Consider the following 27,897-nt stretch of genomic DNA (forward strand, 5'->3'; position numbering starts at 1 on the left):
CAATCCTTCCCCATTATTTTGAACGCCACTGATTTCAACTGGATATCGTCAAAAAATATTGATTGATTGATTTTATTTCGCAAGTCACCATAATATATATACAGTAGCATTAAAATAACAGGCTTACACAGGATGACCCACGAAAGCTCTAAAGCTATTTTCCAGTGGGGAAATAGGCTTTACCTTGTAAATAAATATTACCTTGGAAATAAGCTTTACCTTGTAAATAAATATTTACAAGGTAGTCAAACTGACAGCAGATGCAGCGTGTAAACACAGTATGAATTTCATTACATGATAATAATAAAATGATAATTACGTAATGTCATGGGTGGTGAAACAAGGATGGGACGTTTTGTAATTCGCTACGCAGGCTTTTGATAGTAAAGCTGATGAAATACAGGGTTGAAAGTAAAATAATGTGAAAGACTGAAATGAAACGATCTATTCAAAATATAAATTCCATGAAAGAGAAGCGATTCAAACAGAGTATGATATTGCGTTTACATTCCCTTTGATTCATATTATTTTGATTCCCTTTCAACAATCTACTTCTTTCTTTATTTCTTCTCTCTCCTCCATGCCCCCCTTCCCTTTCTTGGGGCGGCGGGGATGGGGGGGGGGGGGTATCGGATATGAGAAAGCCTGCAGTTTAGGTGTTATGGCACACTCGGACAAGTTCAATTTAGTGGCCTAGTAGGTCCATTGGTAAATTGCCAAGTCGTCGACTGCCAAGTGCCAACTTGCACTCACCACATGGTCTGATTTAATTTAGTCCATATCCATTCCGTCCATCAATATTTCGTCGAACAACTATTTGGTCCAGTATCCAATTCATTTTCATTCATTTTGCACAATAGCACGTTGTCCAATTAGACCAAATGGTATATGGACTGAATGGCTATTGGACCAACTGGTTACTAGACGATAGTGGATGAACATAATTATGGTAGACTTTAATGATAGTAGGCGAGTTGGCAATTTGACGATTTGGCATCAGACGAAATGGAAGTAAACTGATCCATGGACTTATATAGTATCACACCGGTATAGATAAAGAGGTACAAAAGTGGAAACGATGCCCGACGGACATGCGCATATCCAGGATTTTGCACCACGAGGGGGTCACTATTTTTGCGCCCCTGTGAACTTTTCGGAAAATTGCACCCCGACCCGACCACTCAGGCAATCAAAGTGCCTAAATGCATTTTGAATTGTCTTATTCCACAACCACGTGAAAAAGGCAATCGAAGATCATTTTTTTTAATGTGTCCATAGTGTGTCCATGTAAAAAAAGATCAAAGTTGTATCCACTTCTTGAAAAGAATAAATGCGACCAGAAAGCATAGAATTTTTAAGCGTTTTGGGGTTTCAATTTAGTTCAACTTTTCATCAGAGTGGTAGACCATACTAAAATTATGTGCGGGAGCTGTAATTTCTTAACCGGGGCTAGATCCAGCTTTCGCCAATAGGGGAGGGGGATATTTTCATCTGTTTTCCGATCAAACATTCTACGCTTTTTGCAACCGTGAACATGATATGTATATGAATTATTTAAACAATTATTATTGATACGAGCGCGAAACGTGAGCTGAATTTTTTTTATATTCTGACCTAAAATTTGAGGGGAAAAAAATCTATGAGCACTTTTGGCAATCAAGAACAGGATGAGTATCTATCAACATTTTATGCGATCACGAAGTGCGAACTGACAATTTTTGAATTCCCAATCCAACACTGGACATCATAAGCACTTTTTATAACCATGAACAGGATGGGTATATAGCTAAATAATTAATGCGAGCGCTAAGCGCGAGTTCAAATTTTTTGATATTCTGACCTCGTAAATTTGTGCGAGTGCGAAGCGCGAGCTTAAAAAGTGATTGATATTTTGACCTAAAATGTGGACATTCTAAGCACTTTTGGTAATCATGAACAGGATTGTCATCTAACTAAACATTGATGCGTCCGCAAAGAGCGAGATGAAATTTTTTTCATATTCTTACCTAAAATTTTGACATTTGAGTAAGCATTTTCGGTTATCATGAAAAGGATGATCAGTAACAAAACATTTTATGCGATCACGAAGTGCGAACTGACAATTTTTGAATTCCCAATCCAACACTGGACATCATAAGCACTTTTTATAACCATGAACAGGATGGGTATATAGCTAAATAATTAATGCGAGCGCTAAGCGCGAGTTCAAATTTTTTGATATTCTGACCTCGTAAATTTGTGCGAGTGCGAAGCGCGAGCTTAAAAAGTGATTGATATTTTGACCTAAAATGTGGACATTCTAAGCACTTTTGGTAATCATGAACAGGATTGTCATCTAACTAAACATTGATGCGTCCGCAAAGAGCGAGATGAAATTTTTTTCATATTCTTACCTAAAATTTTGACATTTGAGTAAGCATTTTCGGTTATCATGAAAAGGATGATCAGTAACAAAACATTTTATGCGATCACGAAGTGCGAACTGACAATTTTTGAATTCCCAATCCAACACTGGACATCATAAGCACTTTTTATAACCATGAACAGGATGGGTATATAGCTAAATAATTAATGCGAGCGCTAAGCGCGAGTTCAAATTTTTTGATATTCTGACCTCGTAAATTTGTGCGAGTGCGAAGCGCGAGCTTAAAAAGTGATTGATATTTTGACCTAAAATGTGGACATTCTAAGCACTTTTGGTAATCACGAACAGGATTGTCATCTAACTAAACATTGATGCGTCCGCAAAAAGCGAGATGAAATTTTTTTCATATTCTTACCTAAAATTTGGACATTTGAGTAAGCATTTTCGGTTATCATGAAAAGGATGATCAGTAACAAAACAGTTTATGCGAGCGCGAAGCGCGAGCTGAATAAAAATCTATATATTTTGATACAAAGTCAGACATTCTAAGCACTTATCTTACCATGAACAGGATCGCCACCTTACTAAACAATTAATGCGAAGAGTAGGATGAATTTGTTTTTATATTCTGATCTAAAATTAGGACTTTCTAGGCACTTTTGGTAATCATGAACATGATTGGTAATTGATGGGAGCAAACATGAGTTTGGCACCCCCTCCCCTCCCTAGGTAAATTGAACCTGAATTTGATGCACCGAGACAAATATCAAATTGGCGTGTGGTGAATATCCATTCGGCACCCCCTAGGTTGAACATCAATTCGGCGCCCCTATATGTCAAACAGCAACTCGACAACCGTATATAGAAAAAAATTATTCGGCGCCCCATCCCCAAGGTTAAACATCATTTCGGTGCCCTTCGGTGCCCCTATGTCGAACATCTATACGGCGCCCCGAGGTAAAACATTAATTCGCCCCCCCCCCCCCCCTAGGATGAAGATCAATTTGGCACATCCTAGGTCGAACATCAATTCGGCGCCCGCTATATACATACTCTAGGTTGAACATCAATTCGGCGCATCCACCCCCCCCCCCCCCCCATGTCAAACAGCAATTCGTCAACCCCTTTTCTTTCCTTCCCTTTTCTCCCTATTTTGGCGCCCCCGAATACGCACATGGTAGAGCTACGGATATAGAGAAATAAGGACAAAGATGTAATGAAAATATAAAAACTCTTGAAATACTTTACGTTTTCTAGGCAAACAAGAATCCAAACTCCAAAGCGTATAATAACGTCCGGCTGAATAGACCTCCATTTGCATCCTGTTTGATATGCTTTCCTGTAAGTTCCATTGTGGGCAAAATAAAGGGCAAAAGTAAGTCTGCTTTCTTTGAGAGGGTGTAAATGATGATATATTCAAATACCAGCGAGTGCCATAGGTGACGGAATCATAGGCGACGGAACGTATTTTCAATTTTTTTTTTTTTTTTTTTTTTTTTGGGGGGGGGGGACAAAGCGAAAAAAGGCACTTATATGCAAAAAATTGCATTTTTTATGCAAACTTATATTTTCACCATGAGATTATCATCTGTGTTAAGTAGTTGTGCGTTTTGTAGTAATTAAATTGAGCAAAACCTTTTTAAAGTCTTTTCTGATTGATAAAATATCTATTTAGGCTTTATTTTTCCGGGAGCGAGCGTAGCAAGCAAACAGTTTGAACATTTTCAAATCTGAAGTTGTGAAACTCGCCGCTTTTTGGTCAAATCGCGCAAATTATTGTTAAAAGAGCATTCTTGCGAGGTGTTAAGAGCGCAAATCGCGAGCTATAAATTCTAGACATTGCTTGTACTAACATGACTAATAAGACATGAAAATCAAACATTCCGAGCAATTTTGTTATGAAAAAGATGTGCATCTAATTGAAGAATGGACGCGAGCGCGATATTCCAACCAGAAAACTGGACATTCTAAGCACTTTTTTAACCCAAGAACTTAATTGTGTGTCTTAATAAATAATAATTGATGCGAAGCGCGGCGAGCCGAAAATTTGTAATATTTCAACCTGAAAACTGGATATTCTAAGCAGTTTGAAACCAAGAACATAATGTGTACCTTTGATGCGAGCGGAAAGCGCGAGCTGAAGATTTGTGACATTTAAACCTGAAAATTGAACATTATAAGCACAAGTTGTAACCAAAACAAAGTGAGTGCCTTCCTAAAAAATAAATGATGTGGGCGCGAAGCGCGAGCCAAAAATTTTGTGATTTCCAACCTAAAATGTATCGTTTGACTTCAAAAAGGGTATTTTATTTTGAAAAGGGACATTCATGTACATCATTTTGAAATAAGTGCACTCTCCATTTAAAAAAGGCATTTTTTCCTACTGGGATTTTTTTATGTAGGGGGTTAAGTGCCCCTGCCGCCCCCCGGTTCCGCCGCCCCTGCTGCTAATATAGCCTCGGGTTATAATTTTTATCTAAGTTCAAACTGGTATTAACAAAAATATGTTGGTATGACTGCATTTTATAACGATGGTTTTCTTTAAAATATATATTTTTTACCATTTCGATCCATCACATTTTTGCATTTTTTTGTCCGTCGATATGCCCAGCGCTGAGAGGTCATGCCAAAACGTGATTTTGCATGAAGTACATTCTCTGAACCATCATCGGAACTTCGGAATCACACAGAGATGGAAGACCCCTTCCCCCAAATAGTTCCGCCTAGCTGTATGTCCTCGAATATATATATATATATTTAATAAGACATCAGAAATGCGAAACACAAATTCACGAGTAATGCAGTTTTTGCAATAAAATTTGCAATTTTATTATATATATATATATCACCATGATAAGTACGTAATTTTATTATCCGAGCACATGCAGCGGACCGAGGAGGAGTGGGTGGAGGGAGAGGCACCTAGGAGACGTCATACTTGTTCTTGTTCAGTATACTACCATAACAAGTTGAAAAGAAAAATGCAAAGAGAAACTTGGAGGGGGATCGATGTTACATGGTTATAACATACAGACCTACGCACCGGTATCATAGGCGGATCCAGGAGGCCGACGTTACGCCCCCCCCCCCCGATATTGGCGGCGCAAAGTAATATGAACGAAAGCAGAGGGGGGGGGGGAATATAAGAGGAAGAATGAATAAAAAAAGGTGAGGGGAATTCAGACTTGGGGAGGGGTGGGAGCCAATCATGTCACTACACAAGTATAAAAACAATTTAGCCCGCGCTTTGTGTTCGCATTGCCTGTTCGATGGAACATATATTCATCTATACCAATTCATTTATTGATTTATTCATTCAGTCATGGTTAAACAGGTTCACAAGTTCAGAGTTATTAGTATATAAAATCATAGTAACAAGTACAATGACAAGGTATAATTCATATCGAAATAGTATGAGACATAAAGAAATATTAACTGATCAATGTAATACAAAACACGGAAACATTGTTGAAGGGCTTATAGTAAAACGAACAAGGGAACTAAATAGGCCTTTACTTATTCAAATTTTTGAGCACCTTATCCGTCAGTGTGCATCTTAATTGTTTAATGATCATATTGCTCAGATCAATTTTCAGGACACAATACACAGTCCGAAAATAATACCTCACGCTCGCATTTTTTATAGGGTTTAGTACTGTTACGACTATAGATTCCAACAAAAACTAGCTTTGAGCTGCCGATCGATCGGGAAAAATGTGGATGAAAATATTGTTCACCCCGGCCCCGTTATTAGTGAAAGCTGGATCCGCCCCAGAATATATTGTTTAAAAAAAAAGGCATAGGCCACGCGGTATTTGTCATTTTTTTGTGATAAATACATTGAGGCAGTATATTGACAAATAATCACTGGAAGAGAAAGAGCATCTTATAGGCCTATATAACGCACAAAGCAAAATAATGAAGAATGGCGGCAAAGCTAGTTCAATACAAAATGATTTCCTTTTCCTTTAAAAAAAATGTTACAACACGTTATAATAATGAACAAATCAAAATACAGAACCTGAAGAAATTGATAACGATTCAGTGAATCGGAATCGAAACAAAAATGCGTATGTAAATATAATTATAAAATAGAAATAAAAAACGGGAAAAAAAATAAGAATAGCCCTTTCACAAGCAACCATAATTCTCCCTCCCTTCATACCCTGGACAAGTAAAGAAAAAAAAATACAGCTAGAGAAACGAAGCAAAGATGAAAAGCAAGGAAAGGGAAGGAAGCCGTCTCTCGGTACCTGGTACTCTGCCCAGATATCAAGATGTACGTAGGACCTATTCTCCGCGATTTGAAAAACAACGTGCATAACATCACAATTATTATGATGGTCATTTAAAAAAGTTCCTTGGTTGTTTCCAAGTTATTTAATTTGCCGTCGAGGGACTGCGCGAATGCACACGCTCCTACAGGATATGAATGAAAAAGTCGCAAACAGACTCCGCCGTTCAATCCGATACTGTACTGTATAGCCGGTATACAGATCGGCACGTGAGACAAGCGCAGAGGCGATGGACATGAATATTCATGAGCAGGTATTGATGTCATTTGGTCTCAAGGTGGCGCTCTTCATTTTTTATATCAATTTCAAAATCTGCATCAAAAGAAAGCTCACTTGGCAAAATTTCTCTTCTTTATATATTTTTTTGAGAATAAAAACAGTTCTTTTGGCCAATGCAATACATTTTATGGACTCAGAACTTGTTTATGAGTATTTTGAAAAGCGAAGAGTGAAATCTAAAAGAAAGTTTTGAAATAAACCAATGTCACAATTTACCTTTAATACCTCCTGCTACTTGTTATATTAATCATGAGGGATTGGCTTTATACACCAAACATTTATTTGGCTTTTTGGTATGTATTTCACAGTTCATGTAAATAAACATTATAACCTCAAAATTTTTAATACAAATTTGAGAGTTAAGACAAAACAAAACATAATTTTTTTTAGATTGATGGACTTTCAGAGAGAAGAAAAAGTAACAATGGAAACGGACATTAAAGAAAAGATATAAAGTGAAAAGTTAAATAATGTACATCATTTTCCGATTCAAAAAGTAGAAATAGAAACATATTTATATTTTCCATCGTAGTCATTGTCGCTTAAGCAATTATGTTGGCAGAACGACAGTGAAAGAGAGAGAGAGAGAGAGACAGACAGACAGACAGGGACTTACAAAGAGAAAACATATCAATTGGCAAACAGAGACAGGTATAGAAAGAGAAAGAAGAGAGAGAAAAATAAACCAAAGTAGGCCAACAAAACAAAGATAACTTGACAAACAGGAAATCCAGAGATATGGAAAGAAAAAAAAGAGCAAGAAAAAAAAAAGAATAAACAGAATGAACAGAACAAAGCACAACATTTATCCCAATAAACGTCATCTTCTATGTAGAATCTCCCTAATCTCCCCAATCTCCCCTACTGGAACTTTCTACATAATGGATGATGATGACGATTTGTGAGAAAAGATTACCGGTAATACAATAACAGCATTCCTCCTGGCATTTCGCTAGACATGTCACATAAAAGAATAATGAATACTTTGAAAACATGCCATAACAATATAAAACATGCATACTTTTAGTTTTAGAGGGAAGTACATGTACAGTACAAGTACTTATATGTGACTTGGATCACATACAGTGCATATACATTCAAGAATATTTGAGAAGTTATTGAGAGTTTTTGTTAGAGTCAGCATTTCAAAGGTTTAAAAACATTGAATTATCAGCAATTGATAAAAAAATATGCTTGTACAATTTCTATGATTAAAAGTGATAGAATATCGAAAGATCTACAGAAAAGTAAACTAGATCACACTGTACCAAAACTTGTACTTTGCTTTGGGGAAGACAACATTTCAAGTTAGAGGTTGAAAGTTTTACATGTATTAAGACAAGATAATTAAACATTCACGGTACAATCAGAAAGTTATTAGTTTGCATAACAAAAAAAACATATATATTTTATTACATTTAGTTGAAAAGGGAAGAAGATAGATTGTGCAGGATCAATACACTTATTCAGCATCTATTTTTTTTTTTGGGGGGGGGGGGCCGGGGGCTATTAAATATAAGAAAATGAAGACAAGAAAATGTCAATTATCTATCTTGGAACTTGCATGGAGTATTAAAGAGAAAATAGACAACGAACAACTATGTCAGAAGAAATATCACAAAGGTTATATCACATAGAACCATGAAAAGAATAGTTATTTTGTTAAATTTGTAATAATATTGCATCAGGTGTATATTTGAATAAACAGTGCTAAAATTGCCTATTACCATGCATCTCCAATAAATGTACATGTATATAAGAATATCATCAAAAGGACTATGAGTACTGTATATGTATAACTGATACATACCCTGATATGTATAACTATTAATTGCTATTATGTTAGCAGTAATATTGTCACCCAGAACATATACATGTACAATACAGAACTGGCAATGCAGCCTTCTTCGATCAGATTTTCTGCTTTAAAATAGCAACAAAATTTTTGTTTCATTGTTGCATTTTTCTCACAAGTATCTGATTAATAAAAAAACAAACTATATAAAATGATAGTCAATTTGCATGGAATTGTTTTTTCCTCATGTCACCAGTTTAAGGATATTACGTATCTCTTTCCTTTAAACAGACAGTGACTGGATTAATGTGTTGTCAACGATTGTAGCTGTCTTTGTTAGTATACATGTACCTGTTACAATTTTGGTAACTCCATATCAAATGTTATGGGCTGGGCTGTCTGTCACAAATGGGTTATGAGACCATCCCCACCCCTCCTCCCCCCCCCCCCTCAATGACCTACTCATAACCCTTATGGCCCGTATTCTGAAGTCAGGTTTAAGTTAAACTCAGGTTTAAAGTTGTGGTTTAAGTATGGACAGCCAAAAGTATCAATTTTTTTAATTAAGTTGCACATTTCTTATGTTTGCTGTGCTCTTCCTGATTCATCGATGGTGAAGACAATAATCTATATATACTTCCTAGACAATTATGAATGATTTGAGAGCCAAATGAGCTGAAATATTATATCCCTACTGTTAGTGATTTATATAACAATTGGCTGTCCATACTTAAACCACAACTTTAAACCTGAGTTTAAGTTAAACCCAACTTCAGAATACGGGCCTATAAGTTTTATATAATTTCATCACTCACCCTGTCAGAATTGACAGTCCCAGTGATCGTGTTGAGGGATGATAACCCCGGAATTCGAAGCGTCGACTGACGAATGTTCAGCTCCGGTCTGAAACACACGATCCATATCTTGGGTACGAACATGCAGATGATTCCTGCAAATTTTGAATAACCGGGAAAAAATAATGAAATAAAACTGAATTAATATAGTACATTTCATCTTTGTATTTAAGGTGATTCTGCACAGAAATCTGTTCAACTCAAGAGAGATTTGAATTAGATGTTGTTAACACATTAAATTCTGGTCTGAAATAGTCTGTAATCCCTTGAGTATGATCTGACCATTGAGGTGACATGTTATAAAGAACACTTTAATTACTGGGAATAAAAAATTAAAAAAAATTGGGTCACACTCAATTCTTTGGAATGTTACTCTTTTTTTACTTGCAGAAAATCATGAAATTGACGATACCAACAAATTTATATTCAGGCATGTGTTAGTGATACCTTTCTAACATATGAACAGTAAATAACAGTCTGTGTTACATGAAGAGCTTATCCTAGATGTAATGCAGGAGGCCCTGACCACCATTATACACAATGCATCTCTATCCCAGAATAGCTTAATTATTATTTAAGGTTGAAGATACCTGAGAAAGCACAAGCGAGACAAGAGAGGGCGCTAATCAGAGATTTCAGCCTGCCAGCAGTGGTGAATGACGTAGCAATGAAGATGAATGCCAGGAGACAGAAGGTGAGCATTGAGAAACAGATCCCACGGGAGTCGTTGAACTGGCCGGGTAGCTTACGGATGCGGAATGCCTGGAAACTACACAAAAGGGCTAGAAGAAGGTTGTAGACTGAAAAACAAGAAGGAAAAGAGAGAGATAGGGTTGAGAGAGATGGGGGAGTTGGGACGGAGGGAGATGGAGGGGGGGGTTGTAAAATGAAAGCAAATATTGTTACACATGATAAAGACAACTGTATCACATTCATCTTATCTTAAAGATTTAATAATAATAAATGATAATAATTCAATTTGAAATATAGAGTATTGCCTTCACATTTCACTTAAGGAAATATGAAAAGCTTTTGCAGACATTATATTCCAGGAACCCTCAAAGACAATTAATATAATAACATTATTTTAGAGGAGTTGGAGAATTCTGATTATTAAGTGCCAGGGAATTATACTTATCTTGACTTCAAGTTCATTAGTATTAATTCATCATAGCAAAAAATATTTTCACACATTGCTCTTCATTTTATTTTCAGTAATGTAAACTACAGTATATGCAATTGCGTTGCAGCTGTTTTCAACACCAACATGTAGGAGTAATCATGGATGGTTTCAAGAGGAACCATTTGACTCGGGAGTCAAAGTGCTAGGGCCATAAAGGGATATTTTCTTTCTTTACTTCTACATGTTAGGAGACAACTAACAGAATGCTAAGATAAAACCAAGGATGTCATTCACTCCTACAGATCAAAGTAGACACGTCATGGTAGGAGTAATCATCGATCATTTCTTGTGAGACCATTCAAATCAGAAAACAAAGCACTAAATGGCCTTCAAAAGAAAGTACAATCTAAGAGATATCAATGAATATTACAAATACTTCATTGTCTTCCTCGAAGATGACTTACAGAATGCCAGGATGGAGCTAAGGATGTTAACCTTACAGACCAGAGTAGTCACGTCAGGGTAGGAGTAATCATAGATTGCTTCAGGTGGGAACTTCTGACTCAGAAGAATCTGAAGGCAAGCTTGGACCAACACGATGACCATCACAAATATCACCTGATACTGCACCGGAGAGACAAGGAGAGATAAAATGGTATACTGTTAAACGTTTGATGTTCATGCTTAGATCACGATTAATGTATGAAGTGGGCCATTCTTGGTCAAGTGTGTGACCGAAATTATGACAAAGCTTGACTTAATTAGTTATAAATCTAAAAAGTTTATAGAGATTTAGTCATTTAAATGTTATAAAAGATTAACATGTGTAGTCAGCTTTCATTTGGAAATATTTTCTGCTGTCTCCAATATTCAGGTTTAAGGTCAGAGGTCAAAAGAAGTGGGTCACATGTGTGAATTCACACAGAAGCATGAAATTCAACTTTCAAAATCATCATGGTTAGTCCTATTCTCTAAAACTTTTAGATTTGTAACTAATTAAAGTCAAGATTTGTCATGATTTCAGTCACACATGTGACTAAGAATGACCCAAGTGTGTTTGATTTGTCAGTAGTTTAACAAAGACTCTGCATATCACTAGCAGAACTTACCATTTACCAAACAAATGTATCACAAATCAGCTCTGTTATAATTATGCATTTTATTGTTTGTTTTTGGAAACAAACTAATTCATTCCTATGGAAGTGTTATGGATAAGACCATGGACTTTGAATCACAAGAACTTGAGTTCTTATACACCATAGAACTTGTTTTCTTTGGTACATATAAGACAACTATCTACAAGTGCCATTCTCCAGGTATAAATACTTTGGCTACCCGGCTACATGTATGACTGGGGTTAATACTGGCCCGGGTAATACCAAACAAGCACAGCAAGCATCACAACATGAAAGATATGAATTATTAAATCATTATCATGATTATTTAAGAGAATTCAAGAGAATTTAAAACATTTAACACAGTAGGATTTGGAAAACCTAGTTCCAGTAGGCAAGATATCTGTTGACTACTGAATTCTCTAATTCTCCGAAGGATAGATAGGGACTTCCTGGTTCAAGGAAGCAATGGGTTAAAGTACCTTATAAAAACTTATGTGCATGTATAGCTTTATGGTTAATATTTTTTACCTTGATATTGAGGAACATCGATGGTCTGCCCTGGGAAAGCTTACGGTTAAAGATTCTTGAGATCCTATTGGTCTTTGTCAGGAGGGTGGCGACGTAGAGGGCAAAGCTACACCCAAGAACACTGATCTGTAGTATGAGCAAAAAATAAATTATACAGACTATGGGTTTCCTTTTTTTTCTAGGATGCATCGTTCAAGATGTGAGTGGAAATGGGAGAGAGTACATCACAACAGATACATGTAGACTTCGAAAGAAAGAAGAGGATGGAAAAAAGGAAAGAGAAAAATAAAGTTCACATGCATTTTAGAGGGGACTAGGTACGATTAGAACAGACAGAGAGGAGACAGAAAGAGAACAAAAAAGTACGGGCAGACAGAAATAAGATAGGGACAAAAAGAAAAGTCCAGCCAGAAAAAAAGACAAACAAAAAGAGAACAGAGAAGAGAATGACAGACAGACAGACAAAAATTTAAGTACATGCACAGAAAGTGAGGAACATAAAGAGAACAGATTAACCCACATACAAATAAAAAGAGAAGTCCAAGAAATAGAAGGACAGACAGATAGACAAATGGACAGATTAAAAGAAAATGACAGACAACACCGCTTGGAGATGATCTAACCTGCAAATTGCACATAAGATCCGTTGGCTTTGAGAGGTACAAGAAGATACAGACGAGCGTCATTGTGATCGCCGTCAGGAGAATGTAACTCAGCTCCGTACTGGTTGCTTTAATCGTCGGCGTGTGACGATAATGGACATATACACCAAAACACATGACCACGCTCAGAAATCCCAGAATGGCAAAGATGCTAAGTGCGATGCTCAATGGCTCGGTCCACTCGAGATACTGTATGGGTTTTACGATACATAATGTCTGGTTGGAGTTGGTCCGTTCTCCCGCCTCACAGGGATGGCAAGATTCTGAGTTTTCTGCAGTGCTGATACTGCCAGCTGCAAACAAATAATTAAAAAATTGCTGAAGTTAAAGGCAATTCCAATTATGTTTTCAGTGAATATAATTTTTTAACAGAAATCAAATTTTTAACAATGTTTCTTATGAAATTTAATTTTTTGTGTTACTGGTAATTTTTACAAATATACTTTACAATAAGCTTACAGGTGAAAAATCGTTATCTTAACATTTGGGATTTAATTTTGTTTGTATTCAAATATAGTATGGCTTAGAATGATCATCGCATTAGATTTAAAACAATGAGCACGAAGCTAATTTCTGTTCAGCAATTTAAGGTTTCTTAAGTCATTTCTTTTATATTCATTTCTCTTGTAAGATTCTAATGTTTTTCAACTTTTGGAATTTCAACAAACAAAGCAATGGAACCATAACACACCTTCACATTTGACACAATCCCAACAACAAGTGATGGATTCCCTGACGATATACGACCCTGGCGGACAGTCCACAGAGCAGCGAGAGACTGGGACGGCGCCCTCACTTGACCAGATAATCTTGTCGCTCCATGTGAATTTCTTCAAGGGGTCCCAGCTTCCGACCTCCTTGAACTCGTAGTCCCCATCAGTTTCCTGGAAAATCAGCAAGAACAGTAGGATCAATAATTGCTGATGTCACATTTCCTTCTAAGATTTTCAGATTATATTCATTACATCAGTCCTGCTTCTAATCATGGACCTATTACGAATGGACATTCAACGAATCCCCTCCTTTGGGCCGAAGACCGTCACCGCTAATCCTTTTATAAACAGAGCGCTGGCAGCTGACGCCCATTAAGCCGGTCGTAAAACACGCTCTCACTGATGGACAGCGGAAATCAATTGTACGCTGCTCCTACCCATTGCGATGTTGTTCGTTCACTTTATCAAAAGCAACGCACAGCAGCGAACGTTAGCGCTATGAAAATGATAGCAGAAACAAGAAAACTGGCGTGCATAAACATATTTTTTACGTACATCGCAAACAACCGCACATGAAATGCATTGACATCACCTTGCAGATCCGTATATCTACAGCAAAAAGCAGTTGAAATTCGACGGAGAAATGTGCGGAAAAACGTTAAAAATGCATCTTTTTCGGACAGTATTGATGTCGATAGTAGCGCTTACCTTCGGTCAGAAGTTGATTTTCATTTGGGCATAAAATTCCACAGGATTGATGAAATTTAACAGGATTTTTTTTGATGGTCAGACGACAATCGCACATTATAGACAGCCTAAAATAATGTACTGAAAAACCGGATATGAATTGCGCATTGCATTCTAGGTAATGGAGAGACTTTCCCTATTGGCAATCGGGGCTAAAACATGACCGTCTTTGGTCGAAAGAGGGCCAGTGATCGATCGGTGACGATCAATGGCCGAAAGGAGCTTGTGTAAACAATCGCCCGGGCGGTCGTCGTAAAAAACGCGTAAAGAGAAAGTTAAGGGTTAGACAGCGATTTTGACAGCTGGAAACAGGTGGTGGTCATAAAATGCACTCGTTGAATGTCCATTCGTAATAGGTCGATGTTCTAATGAAGGTGCAAGTCTTTTGGTCACTTGACATCAGACAACTCTTACAAAGAGTTGTGATTGATCCAATCAACCTCAACTACGTGAAAATCCATCAATGTCATAATTTTTCCTACATAAAATTTGCACAATGTCATTTTGTAAACAAAGAGGAGTTCACTTAATTGTCAAGACATTGATGAATGTATGAGTAGTACATCATATCTAGAAAACATTTTGAACAAACATGCATTTTATATGCTGGCTTTACATAGTTGTGGTAGATTGGATCAACTGAAACTATCTGTAAAACGGACCCTGATGAGTCAGATACATTTCTTCTATGATATATTTTGAACACAGACTGCTTTCTTTTTCCTCTTTTTATTAGAGAGAAATTAATTTCCTTCTAAAGGTTTGACTTGGTTTAATACTCCGGGAAAAACATCAAATCTATTTTTATCAATGTGTATTAGTCAAAATATTTATATTTTATTCTATTATAACCTAACATTAATAAATAAATAATGAAAACAAAATTATAACGTATAACATGGCAAATGATTAACTATTAATAGAAAGAAAACATATTATAAATATAATCAAACATTAGTATATACAAAAAAAATCTAATAGAATTTGCTTATACCTGAAGATTATTAATATAATACTGGGCAAGCGGGTTTCCGTTGGCATCAAACCCAAAAGATGGGTTAGTGAGGCCTTGGAAGGTAACATTCTTGACATACTGGAAATATTCTTCAGTGTTAAGGACACTGGCATTCACATCAGGGCATGATGGTCCTATTGAAGAAAAAAAACAGAGAATTAAAACTTGAGTGCTTTATTGAGTTTCGTGATCAACATATTAACAAACAAAGAATAAACACAAGCATTAATTAAGGGCAGCCAATCTTGACTTTTTTTTTTAATCATAGCATAAGAAGATGGCAATCATGACATTGATCAAAGGCTAAGTTTCACATTGTAATTTTGAGTGATAAACAAGTGGAACGCCTCTGGCAGTCTCGCCTGCATTACGCAATTTAATATAGCAGCAGTGCTTACTTTGAAAACTACTATAAAATAATCATTCACAAACACACCATTCATATAATGACATAATACCACGTTCATTGACCATAGATGACATTTGAACGGTGACTTAAGACTTGTCAAATACACCCATGTCCACATTTCATTCACTCTATCCATAAACTTTCAAAGTTATGATGGCAATTACCCCAACATGGCCTAAGTTTATTGACCTTAACTGACCTTTGACCTTGGTTTTGTGACCTGAAACTTGTACAGGATGTTTAGTGATACTCGATTACTCTTATGTCCAAGTTTTATGAACTAGATCCATAAACCTTCAGAGTTAGGATGGTAATTTAACAAAGACCCCCAACACGGCCAAAGTTCATTGACCTTAAATGACCACTGACCATGGTCATGTGACCTGAAACTCGCACAGGATATTCAGTGGTACTTGATTAACCTAATGTCCAAGTTTAATGAACTAGATCCATACATTTTCAAAGTTATGAAGGTAATTCAACAAATACCCCCAACTTGGCCAAAGTTCATTGACCCTAAATGACCTTTGACCTTGGCCATGTGACCTGAAACTCAGGAAGGATGTTCACTAATACTTGATTAACCTTATGTCCAAGTTTCATGAACTAGATCCATAAATTTTCAAAGTTATGATAGTAATTCAACAAATACCCCCAACTTGACCAAAGTTCATTGACCCTAAATGACCTTTGACCTTGGTCATGTGACCTGAAACTCGAGCAGGATGTTCACTAATACTTGATTAACCTTATGCCCAAGTTTCATGAACTAGGTCCATATACTTTCTAAGTAATGATGTCATTTCAAAAACTTAACCTTCGGTTAAGATTTTGAAAATAATTCTCCCAACATGGTCTAAGTTCATTGACCCTAAATGACCTTTGACCTTAGTCATGTGACCTGAAACTCAAGCAGAATGTTCAGTAATACTTGATTAACCTTATGTCCAAGTTTCATGAACTAGGTCCATATACTTTCTAAGTTATGATGTCATTTCAAAAACTTAACCTTAGGTTAAGATTTGATGTTGACGCCGCCGCCGCCGCCGCCGTCGCCGCCGCCGTCGCCGTCGGAAAAGCGGCGCCTATAGTCTCGCTCTGCTATGCAGGCGAGACAAAAACCAATTCATCTTTTGTCAACATATATGTATTAGCATTTTACTCACAAAAATATATGAAAATTGGGTTTGCCTTTTTAATACACAAAAACTGTTAATGCAGTATTCTGTTTAAAAAAAAAAAAAAAAAATGACTCCACTTTCTCAACTTCACAATCTACCCATTTTGAAAATGCAGGAGGATGCTGGCCATTTATGTGAATGACCTAACACAGAGTGTGATTATTTTGAAATAATACTTGTATATACTTTAAAAAAAATGGCTAGGGCAGTTGTTGTTAATTCTTGGTGCATGTCTGCAGTTGTCAAGGCAACAAAGCCCTGGAGGAGCAATTGATAATGGTAGTTTCATCCCTTGTGGTGGTATCTAGGAGCAATAATGTGATTATCGGCTCGCTATAACTCAATGCTGTTAAAAACACTCTTTGTGGCTAAACACATCTCTTTATATAAATTGCTTTTCAAATTCCCAGATGAAATCCATCTTTCTATTCAAAAGGATAGCAAAAGTCTCCTTTTTAGTCAGACTAGACTTGAACAGTACATGGCTGTTTATGAATTATTTCATTTTAGTCACATCTATATTGTTCATTTGCCAAAATTGATGGCAGGCTCATCCTTTATTAATCTTGAGAGATAATAAATGATGAAAACATATTTAATACAGTACTTTAAAAGTATTTAGAATTTGTTTTATAAATATGAATATGTTTATCGAAAACGGGCAGATGAAGGTGATGAAGATGTGAGTTGCGATTCATATTGTTAATTATTGAATTTTTGAGGAAAAATTAAAAAATAAAAAAGGAGCTAGAAAAATCTGGGTGGAGGTAACTAACTGTAATTACTTTGTATATAGTTTGCGATACATGTACATTTACAGTATACTAATTGAACAATTGATCTATGAAAAATAGGGCAAATATGTGACACTTCTTATATATAAAAAAAAACAGTCCAGTGGCAAAGACTTAGTGGGGTATTACTGATGGATAAGTATTTGTTACCTTCACATTCATAAAGCATATCATGCAAGCCAAAAGCTAGAGAATTGACCGCATCAATGATAAAAGATGTCCAACCCCCTTCACCCCGAGAATCTAGCATCGATGCAAAGGTTTCGTTGCCATGGCAGGGAGGTGTGTCTTCGTTTGGGACATCAAAGGTACAATCATGATATGATCCCAGAGTGAGCTGGTACCAGGGGTTGCGGGTGTTCTTGTAGGGGTCCAAAGCTGCTAGGTATCTGTATGCAATGAAATAAAATGAAACCAGCATGATTTTCTCAAATTATTTACAGCACCCAAATGTGAAAGTTTAAATTGTAATGACTATGTTGGCTTAAAATCCCACAGAGAATATGCTTCTGGATATTGAAGCAGAAATGTGAGTAATTCTAAGTTTGAGGCATCATGTTTACACATGCATGCACATGTACAGTAGGGTATCATTTATTTTGTTTTGGGGGTTTAGAATCTCAAAATATGGCACTTGAGAAATTTTGTAGAGGAACAAGCATGATAAACTCATTATTAAAAAACAGACCTAATATCACATCATCATTATAGTTCTGGCATCTTCCAAATGATGTACATGTATATGATGTACCACACAAGAATTCAAGGAGTCCATAAAAGAATGTACTGTAGTATACACGATAAGGTATACACTGTAAATATAGGCAATAGCTAAATCTCAATTTGGGCAGATTAGGACTAAATTCTACCCTGGAATAAGAATTCTCCAGCAACTGCAGCTACATGCAGTTGTCATTTCGGTGCATTCCTTTGTTATGATATAATTATGTGATAATAATAAACTTTGCTTGTCTGGCCCAAATCAAAATGGTAAAGATATGCCTCAATGCACTTTAGAGAGCATGAACAATTTTCAGGCATTTCCATATCAACATATAATTAATTTCATTCATTATTGTACATGTAATCATCAAAAAGAGAATTAAATTTAATGCATGAATCTACCAAAAAGAATCCTCTCTCATATCTCATGCCATTCACTGTACATGTACACAATACACATCATACTTCCTTCTCTTTGCCAGATGAATAGACTCTAATAAGATTACACAGTGCATGGTAATCCAATTTAATTATTTACGTAGTCCAAATCCAGTACATGTTAGGGACAATGGACTTTGCTCCCTTCTCTAGAATTAATTTACCTCTTATTACTAGCTGCTTACAATTGCATTCATTCATATCAAGCAAAAAGTAAAAACAAATCCAAGGTACTGTATATACACATGCATGTACTACAGTTTAGCACTTGCCTATAGCTACATGTATGTGACTTTTTTATGAGAACCTGCTAGATAGGAATGTTACAAAATCAAATATAAGAAACAAATATGAAAAACGTACCCAGTATTTAACAATAACATTGATAAATCCAACTGGTCAGCATTGTATGTACATGCACCTGGCAAAACCTCATCGGGAGGAGCAAAATACTTTGACAAGCAATAAGAGGTCAAAGGTCATCACCATGTTTGGGAACACTATATTCTGCTTCATGTACAATGTATTAGAGAAAAATAAATAATCATTGATTGCTACAGGAATTTCTAAAACAAAATATCTTCAGTTTCTAAATTCTGTCAAGGCCGGCGGGGGACACTCTGTCTCCTGCCCGCCCCTAATGTACATGTAGGTATGCTAGCGTAGAGCTTCAATCATACTAGTATTTAGCACTCATTTTAATACATCAGACAGCAATGACCAGCTCAATAAGTTGATTATGAAGTAATTGTCAATTGATATCAGAATGATATTTGGCACAGCATAATTTATTGCCTTTTTCATGTAGTGGGCTTTCACTTCATCTAAAACATTCTATCCATGAAAGTGAAAGATATACAACATACATTATGTAGATTCCTAGCTCTTTCATAAAAACATGTGGGATTTTTATTTGACAAAATGCCTTTAGGGGTAATATAATAATTGCCTTATGGCAATCTATTCAAAAAATTAAAGAAATTAAATAAAGCATATACATGTATGTATATTATATTCTTGGTTTCATTTTTTTCTAGAATAGATGAGAACAGAAATTAACCTGGGTATGAAATTAATTTCAATGTATTCCTTGGTAACTTATGTTTGACATGAATATAGAATAAATTGAAAGAAACGGCTAACATTCAATAGAAGTACAGTGTATGGATTCAAACTCGAAATTAGTCCAAATTTCTCTTTTGAGAATATTATCAAAGTGCATAAATTTGGATCATCCTAATCTAAGACTGCTAAGGGACTGGAATAAGCACCTCTTCCTTTAGAATTGTTAATAACCCTCCTTTCAAAACATTTATTAAATCAAATCTAAAACATCCCCAATAAGCCATTCCACACACAGTGCACTGCTCTTTAAATCAAGTTTAATTGTGCAGGTGTGTCAATGATTTTCATTTCATTTTGCAGACTTACTAACTATTCAGATTCAGATCGGTAATTCCATCAGGTTGGGTAAAAAAATACAAGTTACATGTACATGTTTATAGCTAAGCCTAAGATCACATCGATCAGATGTGGCTATTTTAAAGTCAATGTGAGGAAGGTGTCCAATACTCTTCATGTAGATTCACGTTTGATCTTGAATTCTTTTCCAGCTTTGTTGTAGTTCAAATTAACTATTTACAAGGCCATCACTTTCATATCATTGGCACTATAGACTCTCAGGTCTGTTATCGCAATACAGTACATCATGATGTCTGATACTCTCATTGGTGAACCTAGTTAGTGGGATACCTTTTTTTTTTTGCTCAATGATCATTGGGAGATATTTGTCTGCAGTAGTTTAAATGTGACAAACTGATACATGTCACAAAAATTTACCCAACCCGATGGAATGACCGACATAACATGTCCCCTACCTAACCTACAGAGTATAATACCTCGGTCACATTTGCTCTACGGCGAGTCGAAAACAGCTGTTTTAACATTTGTTCGTACTAGCTACACATATAGGCGGTTTGAATTAAAACCAATAAAACAGCTATTTTTGACTCGCCGTAGAGCAAATGTGACCGAGGTATTACTACCAAAAGTAAAAGAGTGTTTAAAGTTTGCAGTCTATTTTACTATTGATCAGCACTTTGTGCTTGTACATGTATGGTATTTAACAAACAAAAGATGAAGGGATTAACACACTGCCCTGAAACCAGGCAGTCCATTTAAACAAGATCCTGTTTATCGTAATCTTTCAAATAATAAAACAAGATCACCCAGGAATTGCTGCTAGAATCTTCTGAATAGAAGAAGACAGTTTATTCTTGAATGTTAAATGAGGAAGGGGGGATGTACATGTAGTCAGGTATCCACAAAGTGTGCAGAACCAACAGGATCTGTTCATGTGGCTTGGACGAAGGTGGAGATCGACTTACAGTACTTTTTTTGTGAAAATGAAAGAAAATTCCTTGAAGTACATGTTTTGATATTAAAATCATACCTCAGATTTCAATGTACTTTGAGCAATCGAACACCTATTGGGGCACATTTCTTAAGTACATGTTTTGGTATATCAGACCTTAGATTTCAATGTACTTTTGAGCAAGAACAACTTTCTTTGGAGAATATTTCTTTAAGAATTAAATCACAAACACAAAATATTTAAAAGTGCACAGACAAGAATCAAGGCCAATCAAGTGAATCAACAGTATATCCACATCCACTGCCATGACTTTGTATACAGAGCCTTGTACAGTACGTATATTAGTTTCAATGCCTGCATGATCATTATCTCCGGCTCTCTGACCTAATCAACTCTTTAAATCAAGACATGACATTGAGACATACATGTACATGTATGTTAATTTGAGATGGAATGCATGCATAAAGAAAAAATAATCTTTTGAACCTGGGCTATTTCTACTGTTTCAGTAAATGCAAAATTGACAATTTGTACTGAACCCAATCAAAAATTCAGGGGGGGGGGGCTTAACAACTTATGCAGGATATATTGCATATTAAAGGGTGCATCCTTATTTACCCATGTGCATATGTTTGCCTGGTATGCACTGAACTTTGTTCACAAGTTTACCAACTGGGGGAATTTATCTCTTTAAAAAAAAAGATTGTTATCAAAGACATTTACACTCGAACCTACCTTTTGAGACCAGGATCAATCATTGCTTTCGGTACAATGCCAACCAACCCTGAAACAATGTCCTCAAAGCCACTGACAACAGAGAGAGAATCACCCCAAGAGTCACTTGCAATCCAGGCCCGTCCGGTAAGGCCTTGTGCTTTGGCCTCCCTCAAGACGGAGTTGATGTCCGTCTTTCCAGCAAAGGTGAAGATAACCTGGATGAACAGAGAGAGATAGAGTCTAGGTCAGAATCTTCCTAGGGAATGCACATTGACATCTTAGAGTCTCCAAAGAAGACACATATTTTCACGATATTCGGATTGCAGTTCATCTACCAAGAGAGAATTAAATTCAGAATCTTCTTAATGGGGAAAGCATTTTTACAGAGTTTGGAATTTTGAATTTTAAATGCAAGGCCACTTTTCTGGGGCAAATCTTGTATGGGAAACGTAAAAGAGGGCACAACTAATCTCCAACTATAAACGTCCAGTCATTGCCTTCCATGGCCTAAAATTAATTAAGGCCCCGAGTTGAGCTTCTATCAATGAGAGAAAATGATCATTAACACATGCATATTTCTTTCACCAGATCATGCAGAAAATTTGTAATTTTTCTCTTCTAAAGTAAAATTCTCTCAAAAATAAATCATATTTGTGTGCTCCATATTGTAAGCATAGTGTTTGCTTTTCTTTCTCTCTACACCATCACAAGCCTGACTTCATGGAATCCAATAAAACATGTCAACTTCCTAACACAAAATTCCACGAGACTCCCAGTAAATGAAGCTAATGGCAATTTTGAGGATAAACTACCTACCTGTATTTTAGGATCTGCTTTCAGATTCGCCACAACCTCTTCAACCGGTACAGCAGCAGCACTCTCGCTTCCGAGGGCATATTCCTGTGCGATACACACATTCTTGGCATCCAGGTTTTCATAGAGTGCTTTGCGGCCTGGCCCACCGTAGCTGTTTGCAGAGAAGAGGATGGCCACATAGTTCCAATTCATGAGGGCCGCGAGGTCGGCCATGACTCGAGCTTGGCTTTCATCAGAGGGAACGGTTCGCAGGAAATAGGGGTAGAGCTGTTTGTCACTCAAGAGTTGGCTGGTAGCAGAGTAACTGACTTGAGGAATACTGAACAGACCTATGGTGGTAAACAGTGATTATGCAAAAATATAGACTCACTTTTTAAAATAAATTTGCTGTTTTAATATTATACTACTATTCTGCTTTATATAGTGCGTAATTAATACACCAGAAAGTCTTGGGCCTAGGCAGTTCATAGACCTTGGTCATCTGGCTTGCCTGCACACAATGAATGCACTCTTCCTCTCTCTGGGGAGCATTCAAATGGCACTAGTGGTAATTCAAAGTGATGTGAAATATAATTTTTTCTTGTTTTCCATTAGATTTGAATTCTGATATTATAGTTTTTCTATAAAGAATGAGAAAACATAGATTTATAACCCTCTGCTTCCCTCTCTCCAAGAACTCCAATATTGACTATGGATCCATGGTTTAAATTTCAATAATTAGCTAGAGTACAGTGGCTGCACTATCATCATCATATTTTGACATTAATTGTTAAATCATGTACATTTATGATGAAACACATCAGACCAGAAATGCCTTTCAATACCTACCCAAGAGTGTAGCCAAGGCAATAGATGTAGAACTTGACCCAGTTCCTACAACCCCAATGGTTTGGCTGTCTGATAGGGGACATTGGTTGCTGGGCTGAGCCTTTTCCACGAAGTTCAAGGCTTCCTGAATGATGTTAAAGAAAATACGAATGTATTCACATTAATAACAATAAAAATAATATTTTTTATGAGGCGCCGATTATCTAGTTTCCTATGAATCAACAAGTATGCTGAATATACATATTGTTTATTTTGTAGAAATCATAAGATGCTTTGGGTCGATATACTTTTTCCTCCAAGACATCAATGATAGCAAGGTCCAAGAGTGAGAATTGAAATAATCAGAGATATTTACATGTAGCTGAATCCAAAGCACAAGCAAGAACAAGGATCAGAAGAATGGATGGAATCGTGTGAAAACAAAACAAAAACATGGAAAAGGGGCAATATTTTCAGGGGTAGCCCTAGGAGCGAAATGCGATTATATAGTAAAATACACCAACGAATGATCAAAAGCCCCCTAAATCACAAAAACCTAAAATGTGATAAGGTTACTACAGGCCTATAAATTTGCACTGATTACAGGACAGCCTTGAATGGAATATTTTATAAGCCACCTCAATAAAAGCTCAATAGAAAGTCCAAATTTGAAATGTTATAGCAAACACAAATCTACACGGTGCATTGTTTAGATATGAAAATGGGAATCCCGGGGCCGATTGCATGTAAGGGTCTTTGTAAGGACCGTCTTTTGTGTCGCCCATTTTCTAATGGGCCATATGAAACGTACTTAAAATAAATTATCTGAAAACAAATTATTTGTTTAGAAAATGTGATATCTCATGAAATTGTGTAAAGTTATTTAAAAGCAAGTTTACAGATTTCATTCGTTTATCATAAATTTCAGAAACACCCTGCTTATAGCGCATCGTTAAAGAGATGGGCGACACCAAAGACGGTCCTTGGAAAGACCCTTCCGTGTAATCAGCCCCCGGTTAAGGGTGGAGAGGTCTACATATTATGTACATGCAATTATTCTGACAATTCATGTCCAGGCCCATTTACTTAAATGCATTTAAAGAGTGCAAATCTAAATGTATGACATCTGTACAAAATCTGTATTTAATTATCCTCATTTAGAACACTTTTTCACAAATTTCAGGATGATTCTTGCAAAAGCTCTTCAATGAAAGTTACCCGGCCCAGGCCCATTTATTTAAATGCATTTTGTTATAATACACAGTACTAGCCAACCAATACATGTGAATGATAATGAGTGGGAACTCTGAACTGGGCATCGTTGACAGCTATCCTTATCTAGGTGTTCATTTATCTAATAATTTGACTAATCATATTAATACAACCGTAAACAAAGCAAACAGTATACTTGGATTGTTGAAACGTAATCTATGGAATGGTTCAACTCAAACTAAAGATATCGCCTACAACACTTTTGTATGGCCTAGGCTGGAATATTGCTGTTCTGTGTGGGATCTCCACCAGAAAAACCTCCAAGATAAACTTGAAAAAACTCAAAGAGCAACCCGATTTGTATCTAACAAGTATCAACGCACAAGTATTGTTACCGAAATGATGAGTATTCTAAAATGGGATACTCTCCAAGACAGGAGAACAAGTAGCCGGCTTATATTTTTGTTTAAAGAATTACACAATATAACTCCATGTAATATATAAATCAAATCAATTCCAAAGCATCCTCCAGGCCAACAACCAGAATAACCAGACAGTCCCATGACTTTAATAAACTTCAATATAATCAGAGCAAATAAGGATTGCTACAAATATTCCCTCTGACAATTGTAGAGTGGAATTCTCTTTCTTCAACTACTAAAAATGCACCCGATCTAGCTGCATTAAAAAAACAGCTGAGCAAAAACATGCTTACTAAAAGAAGTATATAGCGGCAGCGATATTGCATGAATGGCCTGCACGTCTATAGCCTCTTTGAGGCGTTCAAGTGCAGTATTTACAAGACAAGACAAGAGTGACATCATGTAAGGGTGAAACTTGCATCCATGTAAGCCATATATGAATTTGTTTTTACTTTTCTTTTATTTACCGTCAAAACTCTGTTTTGATTGGAGCAATCATTTCTGATTTCAAAACCAAGTTTATGGTTGGGCAGGATATCAGTTCTGTTGTTGATCAAATCAACGGCATACATCATGGATTCTACCCACAATCCTGCAGGCTCCAACAATCTCCCACACAGAAAGACTCCAGCTGGAAGATTCACTGCAAAGCTTCCACCCAAGGTAAAATCACCAGCTTGTCTTGCAAAAACCTGGGCAGATTCCGGAAGATCGGCAGTGGACGATGGATTTTCCAGTGAGTCAGCTGTGCGGCGGATGCGGGGCAGAGAACGGCCATTTTGTGATGAGAAGCGAAACAAGGTTTCTGCTCCCGTGATACTGGGGAGGAACGGTGATGTTTGGAACAGTGAATGATATTCTTCCACTGCGTTGTTATACATGTAGCTTGAGCCGTACGTAGCAGCGGATTGCCCCTTCGCTCCCGCTCCGGGCAAGGCGAAGTGTGGCAGCAAATATAACCCCTCATCCCCTCGGTGATTCCAGCGACTTTGGACGGGTGACGGAGTTAATTTTACACTTTTACAGTCTTTAAAATGGATCAGAAATGTAGCAATGATGAATAGAAACCTCTTCGAAACCATCTTGAAAACTGTTGTTGTCTCAAACAAGCAGAAATCACATCGCAAAACGATCAACAACGGGATCTTGCACCCCAGCATAGTAGGCAGGAGTGTAGGCCAAGTTTTCATGCAACTCGTGTGTATTGAATGAATTGGCTATCGAAGGCGCCACCGCGCGATACACACTGCTACTGGATGGTGGTGTTTTGGTATACGGCGCCACTCGTACAGCTTTGGACGGTATAGACGATGAACAGGTGGTGGTAGTGCTTTTAACATGGTGTACAGATCGTGGCGCTATGTCAGAGTGGTATTCGTTATAAAGTTCATTCCTAGTATAGTTCCCAGCAAAAATGTAGAGTTGAATAGAAAAAAATGTTGTAATGTAAAATAAGAATGCGATGATTTATCTATTTTTCTTTTTTTTTAATATCGCGCATTTTCACAAAAGAGCGACGGCTTATTTGGATTGATCCCCGAGGCAAACGTAGCGACCAAACATGGATATTGGCTCATAACAACATTTCTTGTGCATTTCCCTATATAAAACTTTTTTTTAATGAAGAAATATATGCACCTACGTCGAATAGTAATGTAAAGATAAATTGAGATGACCCTGTAGGAAAGCACCCCCAATAATTCTGGAAAATGGAGAAATGTAACAAACTGACCTGCATTTTGTACAGAACCCTGCTCTCTTTTTTTATGCTTGTCAAATTTCTCTGGACGAAAATTACTTTCACTTTGTAGGTGGAACCTTTTTTTTATTGTCAAATCATTTCTCGGGACGAAAATGACCTTCATTTTGTAATGAAACCTTTCTCTTTTTTTTTTTGGGGGGGGGGGCTTGTCAAATTTGCATCATCACCCCCAGTCATAAAACGTTCTCAGGGCCCTGGGGATGATAAGAAATTGACATTAGTAAGCATGCCGTTTCATTGTTTACTTTTTAAATTGGGAGTAACGTCATCGAAATCTAAGTTGACAAATTACTGCTCCGAATGCCTCATTTTATCAGCAACATCTCAGCAAATGCTGTCAGATCTTCGAGCTCCTGAAATGAAAATATTCGGCACCTGTGTAAGCGAAAATCAAACGAGCTCAAAAATAATTGTGGTATTTTAATCCCTCAAAAGCGCCTTCTGTTGAGTTTACATTATGTGTTATATTTTTTTCCAATTTTCTCCCTTTCTGCATCAATTTTCTAAAAAATGTAATCTCTATACCCTTTACAGATGATGCAAATTCTAGAACCCGATCATGTCTGAACAGTAGTCTCAGTACTTTATACAGTAGTATAATGTAAGAGGGCAAAATGCGAGAAAGCAAAGCGATGGCGAGCTTTACAAACCTTTGCTCTTCAAAACATTTAACATTTGTTGGTGGAGGCGCAAATCCTCTGAATATTTCTCGTTTATTTTTATGTTTTCATATTTTAGTCTTCTTATT

General features: G+C 36.7%; 1 protein-coding gene across 1 annotated transcript; it reads right to left on the reverse strand.

Moving 5' to 3' along the window:
• Positions 1 to 7,773: 7,773 nt before the first annotated feature.
• Positions 7,774 to 26,595, reverse strand: LOC129278724 (metabotropic glutamate receptor 3-like). Its single transcript, XM_064111268.1, has 13 exons — positions 25,855 to 26,595; positions 23,775 to 23,898; positions 22,947 to 23,275; positions 22,149 to 22,345; positions 18,029 to 18,267; positions 15,474 to 15,628; positions 13,711 to 13,903; positions 12,981 to 13,312; positions 12,358 to 12,483; positions 11,176 to 11,335; positions 10,179 to 10,388; positions 9,550 to 9,683; positions 7,774 to 7,891 (listed from the first exon to the last, which is right to left on the reverse strand). The coding sequence occupies exons 1-13, from the start codon at positions 26,575 to 26,577 to the stop codon at positions 7,814 to 7,816; spliced, it is 3,000 nt and encodes a 999-aa protein (XP_063967338.1). The 5' UTR covers positions 26,578 to 26,595; the 3' UTR covers positions 7,774 to 7,813.
• Between the last annotated feature and the right edge of the window lie 1,302 nt (positions 26,596 to 27,897).

This window comes from Lytechinus pictus, chromosome 16 (genome assembly GCF_037042905.1).
Source record: "Lytechinus pictus isolate F3 Inbred chromosome 16, Lp3.0, whole genome shotgun sequence".
NCBI classification, from domain to species: domain Eukaryota; kingdom Metazoa; phylum Echinodermata; class Echinoidea; order Temnopleuroida; family Toxopneustidae; genus Lytechinus; species Lytechinus pictus.

Excerpts from the sequence above, each read along its gene's own strand:
- LOC129278724 (XM_064111268.1), bottom strand. The coding sequence starts at position 26,577 with ATGAAAACTTGGCCTACACTCCTGCCTACTATGCTGGGGTGCAAGATC. Across the intron at positions 22,346-22,946 it reads AAGCAGATCCTAAAATACAG|GTTATCTTCACCTTTGCTGG; the intron begins GTAGGTAGTTTA and ends CTGTTCATCCAG. Across the intron at positions 13,313-13,710 it reads GGATTGTGTCAAATGTGAAG|CTGGCAGTATCAGCACTGCA; the intron begins GTGTGTTATGGT and ends ATTTGTTTGCAG.